Source organism: Schistocerca gregaria, chromosome 2, assembly GCF_023897955.1.
Source record: "Schistocerca gregaria isolate iqSchGreg1 chromosome 2, iqSchGreg1.2, whole genome shotgun sequence".
Taxonomy (NCBI): domain Eukaryota; kingdom Metazoa; phylum Arthropoda; class Insecta; order Orthoptera; family Acrididae; genus Schistocerca; species Schistocerca gregaria.
Genome location: NC_064921.1, coordinates 29,792,693 through 29,814,739, shown reverse-complemented (window position 1 = coordinate 29,814,739; position 22,047 = coordinate 29,792,693). Strand labels below are relative to the sequence as shown.

General features: G+C 42.5%; 1 protein-coding gene across 1 annotated transcript in view; it reads right to left on the bottom strand.

Moving 5' to 3' along the window:
• The window catches only part of LOC126336187 (odorant receptor Or2-like), a 156,306-nt gene extending 140,308 nt beyond the window's left edge, over positions 1–15,998 (bottom strand). Inside the window, exon 1 of the mRNA XM_049999694.1 lies at positions 15,962–15,998. Coding sequence (XP_049855651.1) covers positions 15,962–15,985 — 24 coding nt within the window. The 5' untranslated portion in view covers positions 15,986–15,998. The remainder of the gene's footprint in view (positions 1–15,961) is intronic.
• Positions 15,999–22,047: the final 6,049 nt, after the last annotated feature.

The window sequence follows — 22,047 nt, the reverse complement described above, 5'->3', positions numbered from 1 at the left end:
GTCCGTCTATGCTCTTTCCATTTCACATAGCTTCGCAAAGATGTTGTAGAGGATATTCGAACATCACAGGATAATTTGTTTTGCTCATCTGCATTAAGTTGCATTTCTCTACAACTAGGGCTAACTGCAAAAAGTAAAATTTTCTTTAAGTCATCTTGTATCTTCCTAAAGTCACTCAACGATGACACTATCCCGTACAGAACTGCATCATCAACGAAGAACGCCAATTTTCTGTGCACTGTGTCTGCCACGCCATTTATACAGGTTGATTTTTCCCACCGTGTACAAATTCTAGGGATCAATCAACGAGAGGATATGGAACAGAAAGGCCTGATAAACTTATGTCAGAAAATGCATTGTTTTCATGCTAGAGACCATTTATTCAATCATACTTTCTAACAAAGACCGCGGTCTACTATGCTCTGTACCATGCAGCCACAGTTACAGTGTACATGGTTTTCTCCTAGAGGGTGGTACTCTTCCTCATACGTCACGCACTAGCGCCCTCTCGCGCCATACTAATCGGTAATGTATCCGATTCACTTCTCTCGCTGACTCACCGTGTAGTGGATGTGATACAACCTTGTACACAATGGTTCCATACTCGAATCGAGAGGTTGCCGAGGGTGTTTACTTACGGAAATGCAAACGGCAAAGAGCGGCGGGCAGCAAGGTGGTATCATGAGACCTATCCCTGGCGGCAACCACCACGGCTTTCAGTGTTTGCAACAGTGTTTCGCCGTTTGTCTGAGACAGGGTCGTTTCAGGAAGCAGGAAATCATGAAGGACGTACCCGAAATGTTCGGACACCACACTTGGAGGAAAATGTGATTAACAGTGCGGAAGGCAACCGCCGTGTCAGTACCAGGCAGTTGGCCCGCCAGTACTGGGTAACCCAGACGACCGTGTGGAACATTTCCACGACAATTGTTACTACTCTTATCACTTACAGCATGTAAAGAGCTTATTAACGGCAGTCCTTCCACATAGGGAGCAGTTTTGTCACTGGTTTCTTCACCATTCAACCACCATTCCGGGATTGTGTCATCCATCCTATTCACAGATGATGCCACCTTTACGCGGAGTAGAATCTTCAACTTTCGTAACAGTCATTTGTGGGGTAGTATGCAGAACTCCCGTGGCACGGTGACAGTGGAATATCAGTATAATCAGTGAGAGGGACTGTCTGGGTCGGGATAACAGACGACTGTATTTTGGGACCAGTCTTCCTTCCACGTCGCCTAACAGGCCGGAACTATCGGCGTTCCTTGCAGGTGACCTACTGGAAGAAATTCAGTTGACGTGGGGGTCCAGTTGCATGGCCTGCTCGTTCACAGGATCTCAACCCGTGCGATTTATGATTATGGGGCCACCTCAAATGTATCGTGTATGCAGAGCCACTGAGCCAGCGTATTCATGCTGCCCTCGACACTGTTCGGGTGCAGCCAGGCCGATGTGAACGTGTGAAACAGAACATACTATGATGCTACGCATGCGTTGAGGTGCATGGAAACCATTTGCAGCACATACTGTAGCTGTGGCTGCTAGTGCAGCGCGTATTAGATATGACTGAATAAACAAGGTGCATACGCGGACAAGGAAAAAAATTACCGGATTTTTCCGGATTTCCAGGTTAAAAATACACTTTCTCCCAGGCGAAAACACACTTTTTCTGTGTTAAATGATGGTATATTTTCTCTCGGAACTGCAAAACTGATCAATACTTTGAATGGTTATGGTTTTATACACGGGCGTAGAATTTCCCAGCACATTAAAAAACGAAACTGAGGGAGAAAGACACATTTTGGAAATATCTTTCATGTGCAGCAACATGTACGCTGCGTATTTTCGTATTACCAAAGTATACATTGGAATTCACCCAAACACTGCCTGTTACTTTCCGAATCATTGAAATCGAGTTAGCGATGCGCATTTGTAAACCAGTCATAGCTCATACCACGTGATCTCGCCAGCCGATGACAGCGGACATTCAAAGCATCGGACACGTGATGTAGTCGGCCAGCAGCAACATCATTGTCAAGTAGCACGAGCACACAAACAGGTAAAGTTAATAGGTGAAATTAATATGCGCAGTGTTACTACAAGAAAAGCACAGCTGTCACATACAATGTTGGTCTCTAAGGTCAATAATCTGCAAGAGAAGCTAGGCTTTCGCTTCTAATGTTGATCTTTTTTGCGCTTGTTATACTTTAAGATATATCACACAAATGTCCCAGTAAAATTTTTAATAGTGACATAAAAATCTAATCTTCAATGTTCCAAATTCTTCTAAATGGCTCGTCATCAAAGAGTTGAGAGTCAAACACTCTGTGATTTAAGAAATTCATGGTACATTCTCGCACATAGTTCAACTTACGTAAAAGGATATTTACTTGGAAAGTAACGCTTTTCAAACCACCATTCGCAATATTTTCCCGCGACCTGTTAGAAAGAGGTTCGTTCCAGCAGTTGCCAGAGGGTGCGGATTACAGGCGACACCGCATTTACGCACCTACCATGACGTAGGAAGTCCGTATGTACGTACGAGTAAAACATTGAAAGACAATACGTTAAGTCATAAAAGAAACAAGACATCAGAGGATACTCTAAGAGCATCGGAATTTCATGATCCATACTAAAATGTGCACATTTAAAGTGCGTACTTAAAATGCACATTCGTATGTGGAGATTCCCAATGAAGTAGACTTCGACCTTATATTAAGCTTTTCAGTGTGGTTTTCGGGGTATAAATTTTCTTGGAGCACTAGTACTGTATTAAATCATGTTTGGTTCTTTATTATGGCATAATGGCATACGTGCTAGAAGATGAAAACGTGCACTTGAAATGCAGCGAACAGTTGAAACTAGGCAGTACTGTGGAATTAAACATTTCGTTTCAAATACATCGACTGCCTCTGCGGAAAAGGTTAATAAAAGTCAAATTTCTTTAGCAAACAGACAAAAATAACTTCATTGTTCTGCAAGGTGATTAATGCTTGACTGTCACAAAGGTGGAAATAAAATAAAATCTGAAACTAATAAATATTTTAGCCTTCCATAATTATGTGAATGTATTTTAATTCACTTAACAGCTTCCGGCCACAGGTATCCGTTTTGTTTTCATTTGACGTGAGAGTAAGCGAAAGGGAAACAGCAAAATCACTAAATGCAAACAGGGGTCACGTGGAGACTACCCACTATAACTCAGACTACTCTGCGCAGCAGTCCCAGAACTACGACATTCGCTAGTCGGGCCGACAATTAAAAAATAAATAAAAAATAAAAAAATAAAAAAAGTCGAATTTTCAAAAATATGATCATCTTGTAGAGCACATCCTTCTGAAAAGTATGAAACATAAAACATATGTGTTCGAGGAAATGTAAGACATGTTATTTGGTCTTAAGTGTGCCAAAGTATAGTGCCACATCTCTTCATACAGCGTTCTTCTATGGCACGTCACTGTATTTCGCTCTGTGGAATTGAAATGTGTATATTTCGTAATGGATGACATCAAACTATATTCAGGACAATCGATATTTAAATGTCCTGCGGTTCCTCTCCTGTCCCCAGTCGGCCGGTTTGACAGCCTACTTCTCTTAAAAAAAAATATCTCGCAATTAATAGCGGATGCAATTATTTGTAATTGGGAGAACAAGAACTCTTCAGAAAATTTGGACTCATTATTGCCTATTGGCTAATAACTTGCTGTTTTGTGTGACATAAAATTAAATATTGGGCATATAAAACCAATAAAGACGAGAGACAAGCAAGAAAGTACATACTTCTTCAATCCTTAGCATTTTTTCTCTCTAATCTTGCTACAGCTTTACATGGCGTGCTTTCCTTTCTGCGAAAGAATCTATGACCTGATCAAAGTCCGTCAAACGTTTTGAAACATGAAAAATCGAAATGTCGTTATCTAATACTGAAAAAGCTGTTAACACAAATAATACCCAAGACTGGTGTGGTTTCTTGATCTGATTACATCTATTTTGTCATGGTCTGCTAGATAAAACAAAATTTCCATTCCTGATATTGCACCAATTTTGTGACACACCCAACAAACGAGACTGTTTTGGCACAAATGGCCATTTTTATAACACGACAGTATATAATTCATGAAGTACCGATATCAAATGCATATTAGGCTTATTACAAGCAAAAAACTTCATGTTAGGAAATCGTTTCACATTTCATTCATACGCGCCAGATTCTCAATCATGAGATCGAAAAGTAGTAGTACGAAATTTTTATATAAATTTGCGATCGTCTTATTCTTCCATAATTTGTGTGATGTGCCCGTTTCTTCTCCTTTCTCGTTCTAACAAACAGTCTTGTCATTGCCAATTGTGTAGCTATTCCTGCCATTGTCGAAATCTGTTCGCCGATTAACTTCACTAACACTGCCAGAATCACCAGTTTAGTTATCCCGCGAATATTCTTCGGTTAGGCGTTGTTGCATGTTCGTACAACACGTTTTCCGCGTTACTTCCAGAATAGAGCTCAAGCGACTGCTAGCCGGGGACTGTACTTTAACTGGTCCTTACTAGTATAGCGATCTGGCCAAAAATTTTCTGTCAAAATATTATTTAGAAGATAATACGTAAACTTTCTCATCTGTTATTCTCGTTTATTTCCATTCTGGTAGTCTGAATCTGTGGATTTCGTTAGTAATTATAACAACACTGATCATTTGCAAACCAAATCAACCACATAATCAGACAGTGACTGGCATTTATCCGTTCGGCTTTACTCCGCTCAGTTCCTCTTGTCTGCGGAAAGTTTATTTCTAGATGTGATGAGGGTACTCCTGACAAATATCATGTACACTATGCACGCATTCAAAACTGATGTTTTATTCCGAAATCAACTAAATTTTGTGTTCAAAAACCAACAGCGATACGTTTCAAAATCACATGAATAATCGATAGACCAACGTGCGCTGGATGCTAGGCGCTTTGTGAAACAAGGTTTTTTTCTCCTAACAAGTTTATTTTTTCCTCAAGAATCTGAATTTGGCGTCCCCCTTTTCCCGGTAGCATCTAGCTGCTTGCTGTAGTCAGAAGCGGGAGAATCTGCTGCTCAAACGCGACTCAACTGCGCATGCGCATGAGCCCGGTCGTAACCGCTAAAACGAATCTAATGTTATCAGTTGTGACTTCACGCTCATCGGAGGCAATTTTTTGTTATGAAGAATTGCATAGTCTTCCTAAAGCCTTTGACACAATTTGCTGTTGGCATACGCTTGCATGAGCACTGCGTGTCGTTGTTGTATACGGCGCATTTCCTTTGCAATTTACTTTCGTTTTTTCTCTCGTTTATATTTTGTTGTTTCAGTATTATTCTTCAGTATCGGGATCCAGTAATATCCTTTGTTAGAGTATCGGTTCTTAGCAGTCCAAATTACAAAAATTTAACAGAAAACTAAAACAATGAAAAATTCCCGGAATTGTAAAAAATTCCCGGGTTTTTCCCGGATCTCCCGGTTGTCCCGGGTCGCATACACCCTGATAAATGGTCTCTAGAATGGAAACTATGCACTTCCGAACATAAGTTCATCAGACATTTTTCGTTCCGCATCCACTCATCGATCAATCCCTAGACTTTGTACACAGTGGAAAAAAATCACCTTGTATACGTGGAAGATAGCAGCGGTTCTGTGACACTTCCGTGGGACAGTACTGGCGGTACCCTTGTCTCTGATGAACCCTCACCATCGAGGATAGCACACTGTTACTGTTATTTAAGAAGTCTTCGAGTCATTCACATATCTGACAAACTACTCGATATGCTAGTGCCTTCGTTAACTGTATGCAGTGCAGCACCGTGTCAAATGCTTTTCGTAAATCTAGAATTATGAAGTGTGCCTCTGTTTCCCTTCATCCACAGTTCGCAGTGTATCGTGTGAGAAAAGACAAGCTGAGTTTCGTACGAGCGACGCTTTCTAAAACCATGCCGATTCGTGAAATTGTAAATTTGTGGTAAGATCTTATGGGACCAAACTGTTGAGGTCATAGGTCCCTAAGCTTACATACTTCTTAATCTAACTTGAAGTAACTTACGCTAAGGACAACACACACACACCAAAGCCCGAGGGAGGACTCGAACCTCCGTCAGTGGGAGCCACGCGAACCGTCACGAGGCGCCTCAGACCGCACAGCTACCCCACGCGGCGTCATTCGTGAAGTTTTTCGGTCTCTCGAATATTTATTACATTCGAACTCAGAATATGGTCAAGAATTATGCAGCATACCGATGTTGACGATATCCTTCTGTCATTCTGAGAGTCCTATGTCTTCTCATATACAGGAGTCATCTCCGCTTTTATCCATTCCCTTGGGACTATGTGCTGGGAGAATCAATAACAAGTGACAATAAACTGCCGAGCAGTGGTTGCAAAATCAAATAGAACTGTGTTAAGTGAGTGATTGTGAAGGTAAAAGAAGTTTGATTAGCTCACAGAGGGAATCTTTCAAGTTATTTAAGAAGCATCGAGTGGTCGTTTAAACGGTTTTAACATCATTCCGGCCAATTCATCTTATTGTACTATTCAGGCGTGAAATTATGATCAAAAGCAGTGGAGGGTGCAACAGTGCATGTATCAGCAGGCGCACGGTTAGGAACTTTGATATATCGACACGTATGCCGAGAGCATAAATCTGGCCTCCTGTGCACTCCTATCTTGCAAGCCCGATGCCCTGTAATTCACATAGTCAAATAACTCAAACATTTCCTGAAGGGAAAGGAGGGGCGATTTACAAACTTTGTCACATTCTTCAACCAACAGGAAGCTATGCAACCGTATTTTTAATCCAGCATCAGTTCTATTCAGTGCCTAGGCGATTACAGTCATCGCTGATGCCGAAGACGACAGCTGTGCGTATCAAATTTTGTACCCCTTATATCCCTAAATTACCAAAAGATATATTCGTGTATCCTTGTTATTACACTGCATAGGTAGAATAACGCTTCCGGTGAAGATCAAATTGTTGGCGAGCTAACAAAGAATGGAGGACCGGTGCTGGTTAAAAATGCGGAACTGTTAAAAAATGTTTGGGAATATGACATACCGACAACAGATAAAGCAGGAAAAATACTACATAAATTGGTTAGTCTAAATTCAAAATAATACAGGCTACCTCTACCAGTCACACGGTCATACCATTATGTACTTTTCGAATCAGTACTTAGCTTCCCAGCTATCACATGAGCACGTAGACTGAACCTGGTCACTAACAAAGTATCGGTTAGACGAGGGCAGAGAAGTGTCCTACTTAAGCTATCCGGAGCCTTCGGCACCACCTCAGTGGGCGCAATGCATGTGGTGCTCGGAATATGCCCCATAGATATCACGATCAAATACGTAGCTGCAGGTACTGCTAAAGATAGGAAGACTAGAAAATATACATAATAAATGGTGTACCGATATAGATCACACGTCACCTTAAAAGTTGGCGTTTGGATACATGGCAAGGTGAAGAGGATGTAAGTTATAAGGCACGTAGACTGTGCGACTTCCTGCCTGACGGAAGGGAGTGTTTGAGAATTAAACTTAAAATGGTTCAAATGGCTCTGAGCACTATGGGACTTAACATCTGAGGTAATCAGTCCCATAGAACTTAGAACTAATTACACCTACCTAACCTAAGGATGTCACACACATCCATGCCCGAGGCAGGATTCGAATCTGCGACCGTAGCAGACGTGCGGTTCCGGACTGAAGAGCCTAGAACCGCTCGGCCATAACGGCCGGCAATGAAACATATCGATCCCACACGCAGTAAAGAACATTTCTTAACTGGACACAGACCTTATGCCAGACACTTAAGGCCGTGTTACGCTGAGACAGACACCTACATGCATATGCAGGGAAGAAGGTTCCCCAGAACACATTGCATTCTTCTACGAGCAATACGCACGATAGGCATACACCAAACATATACTACACTGAAACAGACATACATTATATACAGCAATAAGAGACCAAGAACAATGGGCACATTTAAATGCATTGACAGACAGTAATCAAAAACAAAACATGAAGAGTACCTGCGGACACGACGTAACTGACGTTCCTATGTGCAACGTAACAACTATCTCCAGAGGGTGGACAGCGACACCCACAGTGACAGCGGAAATAGTGACGCTGAAGAGGAACAGGGGGACAAGGAAGATGAGATTTACCAGTAGATAAGACACCTAGAATTATGAATCACACATAACAGGCCAAAATTCACAGACAAATTGTACACATCAATAAAATAATAGTTATGGATGGTGAATACTACAGTAAATATGGTGTAAGGTGCTGGCAATCGAGGCAGGAAAACATTAAATGTACACGGATGAGTAGCTTATGTCAATACATACGATTAGCAGTACCATTCTCTGCTCCTAACTATAAACTGTTTTGATGTGGCTGGCGGTTAACACCTCGAAGAAACCATCCAAAGGTATTCACCGTCAGTCACAGTTGATAACGGTAGTAACAAATCTCTCATCTATCCTGTCATCTTCTAACATTCTCCTTAAAACAACAAAATTTTATTTATATTTCAATCTCAAATTACGGTTATTGTAAAAAAGTGTTATTCTTTGTCAAATGTATCAGATAAAAACAAAACACAAAACTACACAAAAGACGACAAACGAAAACAGTAAATATACGACCCCTATGTAACAGGTCTTTAAATATGCAATAAATAAATAACATTAAATACTGCCTGACGACTGGAAAATGGCCGTAATCTGCCCAACACTAGAAACGAACGAACTCATTGTATGCGGTAATTATAGAGGGGTTGCACTTCTTAATGCTAGCTACAAAATTTTACGTCAGTCTTACTGAAGAAAATGATTTCAATCGCAGAAGGAAATATAGGGGACCATCGGTGTGGTTTCAGAAAGAACGCTCAGGCAGGTACCCGAGAAAAGCTGAAAACAAACGTTGATATTCACATGGTTTTTGTTGAGTTCAAACAAGCTTACAACATCCTGCAGTGTGTTAACTGTAAGATGGCAGAGTTGCGTAGGGAGTGCGGGGGAGGGGGAGAGGAGGAAGCAAGCATTGGCTGGAGAGGGGAAAGCAACCGTTGCGGGGGGTGGGGTGGGGGGGGGGGGCTAGGTACGCCTACCAGTTGCAGTGCTGGCACTAGAAATTGTGCGTCATGCTTACACGAAAGCAGACGAAAGGCTTGGAAGTAAAACTCGCTTTAAATGTTGTACGTAAACAAAGCTGAAATCGTCATGTACATTAATATCTTTATATATAAAAATGAATGTATGTATGTTTGTCTACTATGTGCTCACAAACCATTCATCCGATTTCAATGAAACTTTGGTCAGTTGTTCTCCGAACGCCCAAAAAGAGTAATGGACAATGTTTTAATGTTTTAACAATTACGTCAGTTGTAGCATGCGTAGTGCAAGTGATTAGATAGCCGGCACGGTAGCTCAGCGTGTTCGGTCAGAGGGCTGCGTGCTCTCTGTAAGAAAAAAATATAAAAAAAAAACTGAATCAAGGCATCAACGATTAACTTGAACGGGTGTCTTGTGACGTCCGCCCAGATCAAACGCAACGAACTATATCGAAAAAAAAAAAAGATAAAGGCTTGTCATGCAGCGGACCCAGGTTCGATTCTCCCTGCTCGCAATTTTTTTATTTCATTCCCCACAATGTTAAACTATTAATTATAAAATTTAAATATACTTAAACAGGTCATATAGGATAACGTAAATGTCAATCTCTATATATAAAAATGAATGTATGTACGTCTGCCCTCTGTGCGGTCCCAAACCATTCATCCGATTGCGATGAAATTTTGGTGATTTGTTCTCCGTACGCCCACGAAGGTTCCTAGTCCCTCAAAAAAGAAATAAGACACATTCTTGAGGAGATATGACGTCATAAACAATGAGATGTCACGGCGGGAAAATACCCAGATTTATGCATCCACTATTTGAGAATGAGAGGACTTAGCGAGCACTTAGCGACTAGCAACAAACGTTACGTACAATTTCAAACCTTTACGAAAATTTATCACTCTGACACCCCCTACAAAATAATGAAAGGAAAAAAGGTTGTCGCTTACTACATTTTCTCAGTTGTTGTTGTTGTTGTGGTCTTCAGTCCTGAGACTGGTTTGATGCAGCTCTCCATGCTATTCTATCCCGTGCAAGCTTCTTCATCTCCCAGTACCTACTGAAAACCTACGTACTTCTGAAACTGCTTAGTGTATTCATCTCTTCGTCTCCCTCTACGATTTTTACCCTCCACGCGGCCCTCCAGTACTAAATTGGTGATCCCTTGATGCCTCCGAACATGTCCTACCAACCGATCCCTTCTTCTGGTCAAGTAGTGCCACAAACTCCTCTTCGCCCTATTCAATACCTTCTCTCAGTACATACCGTAAATCTGTCGCAGTAGGCATGACGTTTTAATGTATTATTTCGTTTCTATTAAACTCTAATCGCAACATATTTCGCATACAGTATCCACATATATCAGTAAATGCGCCGGCAAATTTATGTCTCTTTACGACATATAATTCAGGAGATATGACGTGGTAAACATCGAGATGCGTGAAAAAGTGCCGCGTCAGGTATTACGTTTTGTTCTAATATTTCTTCACTACTATCACTATTCGCAGACGTGTTAAAAAAAGTACATAAAACCACGGGCGTATTCCTAGAAAACGTTGTGGCAAAATTTTAAATCAATCGGGCAACAACTTCCTGAGATTTCTCCCGTTGCGAAGCACGGGCGTACAGCTAGTGTTTAATAAATATCTTAACTGCAGCAATGAAGTACGCTTATCACAAGGAAAGGAAACAGTCTGAAATAGAAATAAAATTTATGACGCAATGAATGACAGATTTTTTTTCGTATTTATTCGAGATCTCATACTTTTGTAAAAACATTTAAAACCATGTGGTCCACCGCGCTTTCACTGTCACTATCTTCCGTTTCTATGTTTGATTAAAATAGAACAGAAATACAATTTACAACAAACTAACAGGAGATTGTTTTTGTTATTTATTCAAGCTGTGATCTTTTGTAAAAATATTTCACGCCATGTGATCAATCGCTTTCACTGTCACTGTCTTCCGTTTGTGTGTCTGAGTCTTCATCACTTACATCTGATGTGGCTGTGTTAATGATAATTGCGTCCACAGCAATTTCGACGACACCATCACGTGCCCAATATTCTTCTTCTGTTTCTTTAACTTTCTTGCAATATCCCTTTCAATCATTGGCAGTAACCGACTGGAAAGCTGTGTCCACAAGACTCAGCATGTTTGTGGAAGCCAAGTCCCCTCATATGTTGTGCTCCCTAACATGCCATTTTATCTTCGCCCATGCTAATTCTATTGCGTTTAAGTCGCAGTTGTAAGGTGGCGAGCGAACGACCTGGTGGCCTATGCTTTCAGCCAACAGGTTTACAGCAAAAGGCTTCTCAGCTGGCTTATTCGCTCGTACTTTTGCATAAGCTCGTTCTCCATCATACTCCCATCACAGGGGATATTTCTGCGTTGCAGCCACTCCAGCATTCGCACTTTCGTGTAATACTTCGTTGGAGTTCTGTTTGCCTGTTATGGTAAGGAGCGTTATCCATAACTATTACTGAATTAGGCGGGAGATTTGGCAGTACATTCTCTCCGAACCACTTCTCAAAGTTTGCCGAATTCATCTGACCGTGATAATCGTCCTTTGTCGACTTTGCCCTTCCTTGACGAACTCATTCTCGGATCCGACACTTGCAACTATCAGTCTTCTCGATGAGCTCCCCCAATCAAGTGCCACCAACGACAATCTCTTCAGGTAAGTCACCCTTCCACTGCCAACATTTATTCAACATTAAGTTATTATCGATCCACGATTCATCGATATAAAATATTTCTCTGCCTGCGAGAAAGGAGATCGCCAGTGCACAATGTCTGGACGTTCTAACAACAAATTCCTCTTGTTTTCCACCTTACGCCATATGAATCCCATAGAGAAAAGTACTTTTCTCAGCGAGACAATACTCCACTTCCAGCCTATTTTGTCGTGCAAAACTGGAAGCAGTGTTTCCAGGCTCGGCACAATCTTCCGCACTGAATAAAATTCCGCTATCGTGTCACGAATGACACGCTGGTTGAAATCATCGATCATTACTTCGATTTCTCCACTTCTTTTCCTAATTTAAAAGAGAGTAAAGATTTATAAGAAAATACCCTCTGCACACCATGTATTTTTTTGAATTTGGCAATGTACTCCAATATGAATGTGTTTCGAAATAATACAATAACCAGTGGTGTTTCCATACAAAGCAATACGGTAGCAAGGAAAAATGAAATATAAGGTAATTCGGACGAAATAGGGGGCTCCTTCAATGTGATCGCGAACAAAATATCTGAAATGGAAACTCACCTTTTCTTGCCAGGCGTTTGTGGTGATACGCCAGGATGATTCGTGGAAAACTATTTGAATCTTCCAATGCTACGCATGCTTTGTCCTGTGTATGTAGTAGCTCTCACTGAAGAATGGAGTGAAGCAATTTTTTTCTGCTCCCTTTCCCTTTCGCGGCATTCATTCACACGCAATATAATTTTACGAGCATCGCTACGTAATACTGGTTTCCTTCTAATCGTGATTTCCCTAAATCACTGCAGGCAAATGCCGGGATGGTTCCTCTGAAAGGGCACGGCCGACTTGCTTCCCCATCCTTCCGTACACCAATGAGACCGATGACCACGCTGTCTGGTCTCCTTCCCCAAACAAACAACCAACCAACCATCCTTCTAATCGTAGGCCTACCGGTAGGGGTTGTTGGCGACTCCCGAGATGGGCCAGCAACTGCCTCTTCACTCATTTTGATAATGTTTAGCACAACTGCACAATAAAAACACGCAGAACAGTACAGCGCAAAACAATAACGAAGCAGACAACAATTGCTACCTTGTACAACAGTGTCAGCTACGTAATGTTGTCAGCAGTCGAAACTGCGTGCCTGCCCCCCGACGTTTACCGACTTCCACCAATTCAGGACTAGGGAGAGGTCTGTCATCTAAAAGATTGCACACTGTACACAGGGGCACAATCACCAATGTCTTGAAAGAGTTTCAGTTTCCACAAACGTTAATAAACGTAGTACAAATGTGCTTTGAGGAAACCTTCTGCACAGTAAAGATCACTAGAGGAATATCTACACCTACATCTACACAGAGACTCTGCAAATTACACTTGAGTGCCTGGCAAGGGTTCATCGAACCACCTTCACAATAATTGTCTATTATTCCAGTCCCGAACACACCGCGGAAAAAACACAGACCTATACCTTTCCACGATAGCTCTGATTTCCCTCATGTTATTATGATGATCGTTTCTCGCTATGTAGGTCGGCGTCAACAAAATATTTTCGCTTTCTGAAGAGAAAGTTGGTGATTGAAATTTCGAGAGAAGATTCTGCCGTAACGAGGAAGCCTTTGTTTTCATGATGTCCAATCCAAATCCTGTATCATGTGAGTGACGCTCTCTCCTCCATTTCGCGGTAATACAAAACGTGCTGCTCTTCTTTGAACTTCCTCGACGTGTTCCGTTGATTCTATCTGGTAAGGATCCCAGACCGCGCAGGAGTACTGCAAAAGAGAACGGAGAAGCATCGTGTAGTATGTTACATTCTCTAAGTGTCCTGCCAATAAAACGCAACCTTTGGTTAGCCTTTCCCACAATATTTTCTGTGTTCCTTCCAATTTACATTGTTCGTAACTGTAATTCCTAAGCATTTACTTTAATTTACGGCCTGTAGATTCGACTGATTATATATATACATTCTAAATCGTTTTGCAATTTTTTTATCCTCTGGTTACCTTACTAGACGATAAACGGCAGCATCATCTGCAAACAACCTGAGAGGCCGCTCATATTGTATAGATAGGGAACAGTAGAGGGCCTCTAAGACTACCTAGGGGAACGCCAGAAATCACTCCTGTTTTGCTCGATGACTTTCGGTCAGTTGCTATGAACCGTGACGTCTCTGTCAGGAAATGACGGAATCCAGTGACACAGCTGAGACGATATTCCGTAAGCACGCAGTTTCACTACAATTCGCTTGCATGGTACAGTGTCAAAAGCCTTCTGGAAATCTAGAAATACGGAATCAATTTGTAATCCCTTGTCAATAGCACTCAACACTTCGTGTTTATAAAGAGCTAGTTGTGTTTCACAGGAACGATGTTGATTATGTGCCAATAGACCACTTTCTTGGAGATAATTCATAACGTTCGAACACAATATATGCTCCAAACTGCTGCTGCATATCGATGTTAATTATATGGGCCTGTAATTTAGTGGGTTGCTCCTACCACCTTTCCTGGATATTGGTGTGACTTATGCAGTTTTGCGTACGGATCTTTCGTCGATCGAATGGTTGTATATGAATCTTAGGTATGGAGTTATTCCATCAGCATACTCTGAATGGAGCCTCATTGGTAAACAGTCTCGACCAGAAGACTTGCTTTCATTAAGTGATTTATGTTGCTCCATTAGTCAGAGGATATCTACTTCTAAGTTACTCAAGTTGACAGCCGTTCTTGATTCGAATTCTGGAATATTTACTTCGTCTTATTTGGTGAAGGAATTTCGGAAGCCTGTGTTAAGTAATTCTGCTTTGACAGCACTGTCATAGTTAGTATTTCCATTCGCATCCAGCTGAGAAGGGAACGATTGTGTCTTGCCGCTAGCATGTTTTACATACGACCAGAATCTCTTTGGATTTTCTGCCAGGTTCCGAGACAAAGTTTCGTTGTGGAACTATTATAAGCGTCTCTCATTGAAGTCAGCGCTAAATTTCGAGCTTCTGTAAAAGATCGCCAGTCTTGGAGAGTTTATGCTGTAATAGAATATCAGAGCATTTTCAAGTTGGAAAAGAGGTTAGACAAGGAGATGCATTATCTCCAATACTTCTTAATTTCATTTTAGAAAAGACAGAAAAAGAACACCAAAAATTAAACCAAACTGGAATAAAACTGGGCAACAACACAGTAAATCGGCTCCCATATGTGGACTACGGTGTTGCAGTAAGTCGCAGCAAAGAGGACTTGCAGCTCTGACAAGTTCTTACAAAAATATTGCAAGTGAAGCACTATTACGAGTTAATGAGGAGAACCTGAGTATATGGTCGTGAGCAAAGCAGCCTATTATGCTACTCCACTGACAGTTGGTGAAGTATCTTTTAAAATATTAGACCGATTTAAATGTTTCGGAAGCAATTTTAATGAGCAGATTGTAATAAAAATCGAGATTAAAAGAAGGATCCTAGTGGCATGTACAGCATATTTTGAATTACGGGACATGCTGTACAGTAAAGAAGTTTAGAAACGGTTTGAAATCAGACTGTACCAGACTGTAACTCTGCCTGTACCTCTAGATGACTCTGAGACATTTACATTAAGGAAAATAGATGAACAAAATCTGACAGTCTTCGAAACAAATATGTTAAGGAAACTATTTGGCCCAGAAGGTACATCCAGCCACAGGAATGGAGGATATTAGAAAAATCAGGAAGAGGGCAACCTATGCTCACAAGCTATTGTCCGAAGGATGAAAAAACGATGTTGATGTTGGCAGGATACCTATTTGGGATCACAGACGAGGTGAAACGATTATATCAACAGGGATATGGAGGTGACGGGCCTGAGAAAAAGAGAATGGGCCACAAAAGCCAGGAACAGAAATTGCTGGTGGAGGCATGTAAGGAACACAACTGGCCCCAAAGCCAAAGCAACAATTAAGAAGAAGAGGAAGAAGAAGATGGAGTAGAAGTAAAATTTCGTTATTTTCTATCCCTCTTGGTGTTGCACGTTTAATAGTCAGAAGTAGACACTGGAGTAGACCGTTTCTGAGCGTTAGTTCACTGAATTCGTTTCATGTTATCGCGCCTTACTTCCACCCATCCCAACCTGCTAAGTCAGACTCACCGTTTTATCTAGTGCTCCAGCCATGGCCGCAGTCGCCTCCCGTGTCTGGCGTCACTGCATTCCCGCACAGCAGAGGCCCCGCTTTTGTCTGCGAGGCTCCTCACCACTGCACTAAATATTTAAATATTTCTGAGGCAATAAAAACGTTTCGAAGCTAATTCAACAGTTTTTTGAAACGGGTCAGCTCATTAAACAGAAAAGTTATTGCAGCTGACTGTCAACAGAATAAACATTAAGCGTCAAACACTATCAGAGAGCTGTTACATGAATACCTTATGTTCTGTAAGAATAGTTAATGATACCGACTTCCGGACAGAGGTATGATCTTTAATTCATTTATCGGAATGCAGTGTTCGAAATCCTGGCAGATAAAAGTAATTTAAAGAGCGTGTCTTTGGATATCAACATGAAACGTGGTCTGTAATCTTCACTACGAAGGCGAAACAATCTGGGGCGACAAATTCCCAAGCAGAGGCTACTCGCCAAGACGACTGGCGACCTTCTACGTCTCCATCAATATTTTACAAACCACTGTGAAGGGCATAACAGAGGCTACTTCCCCCTGTACCACTTAGTGGGGCATCTTTCAGTTCCGTACGCGTATCGAGCGCGGAACATAGGAGTGATTAAATGCCTGCGTGCGTGCCGTAATTCTTCGCACCTTGTCTTTGCGATCGCTGCTGTAGTGGTATGTAAGTGGTTGTAGTATATTCCTGCATTACTCACTTAATGCTGGTCTCTAAAATGTAATAAGGAGGTTTTCGCGAGATCTTATAGCGTCTACCACTTCAGGTTGTTGAGCACCACTGTGACGCTCTCCCATGGCTCGACCAACCCTATGAGCATACGTCCTGCCTTCTTTCTACATGTTCAACATCCCTTCGTGGCCTCATCTGGCTTGGATTCCACACAACCGAGCCGTATTGTAGGATAGCTCGCACGAGCTTTTTATAAGCATTTCCCTTTGTAGACTTTCCACAGTAACCTATTTTAGTTACTTACTTAAACTGATCTGAATAGGGATGTCAGGCACTCTAATACATCAGAATCTTATCTGCATCATAGTTTGTAAGAAATAATTGTAACATGACAAATACTAGTAGAAAAATTTGTGTGTCTGTAGAGATGATGTTTGATGTGATAGAAGAAACAGGAGTCGATTTAGAAGACATAGGGGATCCAGTATTAGAACCACAATTTAAAAGAGCTTTGGAGGACTGAAGATCAAATAAGGCACAGGCGATGGATAACATTCCATTAGAATTTCCAAAATCATAGAGGGAAGTGGCAACAAAACGATTAATCACGTTGGTATGTAGCATCTATATGAAAAATATGATCCACACAATTGCGATGACTGCAAGTGCTGAAACGTAGGAGAATTATGGCACGATCAGCTAAACAAATCTTTCATCCAATATGCTTACAAGAATAATATACAGAAGAATGGAAAAAGTGTTGTGGTTGGCAGGAGAGCCAACACCGTGTTACTAAAGGAGGACGAAATGCACGCGTTTTAGCTCACGCAGGCTGGCGTGAGGTCTGGAACATGACAAGGGAATTAGAATTGAGAAAAACGGACGTAGCTGGTGGAATACTTAACTTGAATCCATTAATGATGAACGTCGCTCGTGACAGTACATGATTCACAATATCAATGGTGACTGAATATGGCGCCTTGGTAGGTCGTAGCAAACAACGTAGCTGAAGGCTGTGCTAACTATCGTCTCGGTAAATGAGAGCGTATTTTGTCAGTGAACCATCGCTAGCAAAGTCGGCTGTACAACTGGGCGAGTGCTAGGAAGTCTCTCTAGACCTGCCGTGTGGCGCTCGGTCTGTAATTATTGATAGTGGCGACACACGGGTCCGACGTATACTACCGGACCGCGGCCGATTTAAAGGCTACCACCTAGCAAGTGTGGTGTCTGGCGGTGACACCACAGAAAGAATTGAGGATGTGTTTAGATGATGATCACTTAGGCTTTAGGAAAGGTAAAAGCACCAGAGAGGCAATTCTGACGTTGCGCTTGAGAATGGAAGCAAGACTACAGAAAAATCAAGGAACGTTCATCGGATTTGTCGACCCGGAAAAAGCGTTCGACAATGTAAAATGGTGCACTATGTTCGAAATTCTGAGAAAAATGGGGATCAGCTATAGGGAGAAACGGGTAATATACACGTACAAAAGCTAACAGGGAATAATGAGAGTGGACAACCAGAAACGAAGTGCTCGGATTAAAAAGGATACAAGACAGGGATGTAGTCTTTCGCCCATACTGTTCAATCTGTACATCGAGAAAAAATGAAGGAAATAAAAGAAAGGTTCAGGAGTGGGATTAAAAGTCAAGGTGAAAGAATATCAATGATACGATTAGCTGATGACATTGCTATCCTGAGTGAAAGTGAAGAAGAATTGTGGGATCTGCGGAATGGGATGAACAGTCTAATGAGTACACAATATGGACTGGGAGTAACTCGAAGAAAGATGAAAGTAATGAGAAGTAGCAGAAACGAGACCAGCGAGAAACTCATCATCGGAATTGATGCTCAAAAAGTAGATGAAGTTAAGGAATTCTGCTACCTAGGAAGCAAAATAAGGGATGACGGATGGAGCAAGAAGGACATCTAAAGCAAACCAGCACTGGCAAAAAAAGGGCATCCCTGGCGAAGAGAAGTCTACTAGTATCAAACATAGGTCTCAATTTGAGGAAGAAATTTCTGTGAGTGTACGTTTGGAGCACAGCATCGTATGGTAGTGAAACATGGACTGTGGGAAAACCGGAACGGAAGAGACTCGAAGCATTTAAGATCTGGTGCTACAGACGAATGTTGAAAATTACTGATAAGGTAAGGTATGAGGTGATTCTGTGGAGAATCGAAGAGGAAAGGAATATGTCGAAAACACTGTCAAGGAGAAAGGGCGGGGTGGTAGTAAATCAATAAGACATCACTGAATTAATGCCACACATGAATGGAATTCGTAGCGGGCCCCATGAAACCAGTTAATAACGGCAGTGCCTCTACGACTGCTGCAACTATAGTGATAATAGTAATAATAATAGTCTAATAATGATGATGATGTCAACAGCATTTACAGAGGCAGATATAAAAAAATATAGTTTTTTTGATATAGTGACTTCTGGAGAAAGAAAATGTAAGAACACTGCTCTAGCTGAGAATACTGGGAATGAGGAAGATGTGGTTAGAAAGAAGGCTGTATAACGATAACGAGCGTCTACAGGAAAGTTCACAGCCCATCGCTAGAGGGCATGTGTGCATGTCAATTGACTATACAGAGCTAGCAGCAGAATGCATCAATCGTCCAACGCTGTCAGTAGCAATGCAAACAGTGACACGGAGGCGCTAACAGAAGAGCAAAGAGGTGTTATTCAAACAGATTTCTGACTTGCAGCCGGTCGTCGTACACTTCACGATATTTCTTCTGGACAACTGCCGGCCATCTTCAGGTGAGCCGAACAAGGACTGAAGAAGACGTATTTTTTTATTTATTGTATTTCAATTCCACATCATGGCGAACTGGCAGCAGGATATGCACTGCTCTTCAGCCGTAAGACATAAAACATACAATAGAAGACATTGAAAAATAACATAAAGGAGAAAACATGGTGTACATAAATACAAAAAAAGGGAGGAACATTAGGGAAGACAATAGACAAAAAAGGGCGACTTAAAATGGAGATAAAAACCGTAAAAAAGTAGTGCACACAAAAAAATTACACTCTGGTACAATTAAAAGAACACAATGCGAAGGATGACGGAAGCACAAAAGTATCGACAGATGGCGTAGCACATTTACAGAGGCAGATATAAAAAAATATCAGAGACAGGAATACTATGTACAAATTCAGCACACAATTAAAATCACACCTCTCGATGAACAGGAGAACAGCACCAAACACAACACTGATATAGCAGACTGATGATGATGAGCAAAACGGAGGATCTACCAGGTGCAAGGAGATGAGAGAGAAGGGAAGAAGGGAGGGAGGAAAAGAGAGGGGCGAGACAGGTGGGGGGCGCGACAATCAGGGCCGTGGAGGGAAGGACGTGGGAGGGGAGGTAAGGAAGGGGTGCAGGGAGTAAGGGGGGGAAGGAGGATAATCCACTCTGGGAGAAGGAGGGGAGAGGAAAAGGGAGGCCCTGGGGAGGAGGAGAGCAAGGCCAGGTTACAGTTGGAAGGAAGGGGAGATGCTGGAAATTGGCCTGATGAAGGAGATGCAAGGTGCAGAGGTGGAGAGTTGGAGGGATACAGCGATAGAGTTGTGGCAATGGGCGAGGGCAGACAGGAAGGAGGAAACCAGGGGGTGGGGGGATCAACCCTGCGGACAGTGCAAAGGATGCACAAATGTTGGACGAAAAGGAGGAGGTGGGGGAAGGGGATGAGGGTGTACAGGAGCCACGTGGGGGAAGAAAGGTGGATACGGAAGGCAAGGTGGAGTGCATGGCGTTCCAGGATTTGGACTGCCTTATAAAAGTGGGTGGGTGTGGACATCCAGGCAACGCTGACACAACAGAGAATAGGTAAGATAAAGGATTTGTAGGTGTGGAGGATGGTGGAAGGATGCAATCCCCATGTTCAACCAGACAAGAGCTTTAGGAGGCAGAGGTGGGAATGGGCTTCCTCCTGGATGGTCAGGAAGTGAGAGGTCCAGGTGAGGTGACGGTCGAGGGTGTTGTGAAGGTATCTCAGGGTTGGGGTGAGCTGGATGGGATGACCATAAAGGGTAAGGTAGAAATCATGGACACAGAAGGAGTGGGTGCTGCGGCCTGTGATGATCGTTGGGTTTTGGAGGCGTTGAGACGAAGGAGCCACTGATTACACCAAGTGGTGAATCGGTCAAGGTGTATTTGGAGGGTGCATTGAGACTGTTGAAGGGTAGGATAGAGAGCCACGAAGGCAGTGTCATCACCATATTGGAGAAGGTGGACAGGTGGTGGTGGCTTGGGCATATCACCTGTGTACAAGAGATAAAGGAGAGAGGAGAGGACGGAGCCCTCGGGGATGCCAGCAGTGGGATAAAAAATACAGGAGTTGGTGTTGTGGCAGGTGACATAGGAAGGAAAGCGCAAGATGAAGGAAGCGATCAGATGGACAAAATTGATAGGCAGGGGATAGGTTTGGAGTTTAAATAGGAGACTGGGATGCCATACACGGTCATAGGCATTTTGGAGGTCGAGGGGAAACAAAAATGGTGGAGTGACAGGAGTTAAACTGAAGGGAGAGACAGTGAATGAGGTAAAGAGTTGGTCTTCAGTGGAGAAGGAGAGTCGGAAGCCACACTGGGTAAGGAGGAGGAGGTGGTGTTGAGGTACAGATCGATACAATGGGAGAGGATAAAGACCTTACTGAAGACGGAGGTGAGACAGATGGGACGATAGGAAGAGGCAATGGAAGGGGGTTTGTTGGGTTTGAGGAATAAGAGGATACAGGAAGTCTTCTGCAGGTCGGGATAGACGCTGGTAGACAGGATGACGTTATAGAGAAGGACAGTTACGAAAGAGAAGGGGCTTTCTCTAAGGTGGCAGTAGGTGACACAGTCGTGACCAGGGGCCATGCTGCATTTGGACAGTAGGGTAAGTTTAATGCCTTGTGATGTGATTGGAGTGCTTATGTCGGAGGCGAATAACTGTTCCAAGTACTGGAGACTAGGAGAAAGTGGAGGAACCGAGGTATCGGTGTGTTCCATGATGGTGGTGACAAGAGAATAATCAAAGTGGGGATTGTCAAGGATGGAGAAAACCTCAGAAAGATGGGAAGCGAAGTGGTTGGCCTTACTGAGGTTGTCAAGAAGGGGGTGGTCGTTGAGGAGAAGGGGGTAAAAAATGGTTCAAATGACTCTGAGCACTATGGGACTTAACAGCTGAGGTCATCAGCCCCCTAGAACTTAGTACTACTTAAACCTAACTAACCGAAGGACATCACACACATCCATGCCCAAGGCAGGATTCGAACCTGCGATCATAGCTGTCTCGCAGTTACAGACTGACACGCCTAGAACCGCACAGCCACACCGGCCGGCAGAAGAGGGTAATGGGGTGCAGAATGGGAACCAGTAAGGCGATAG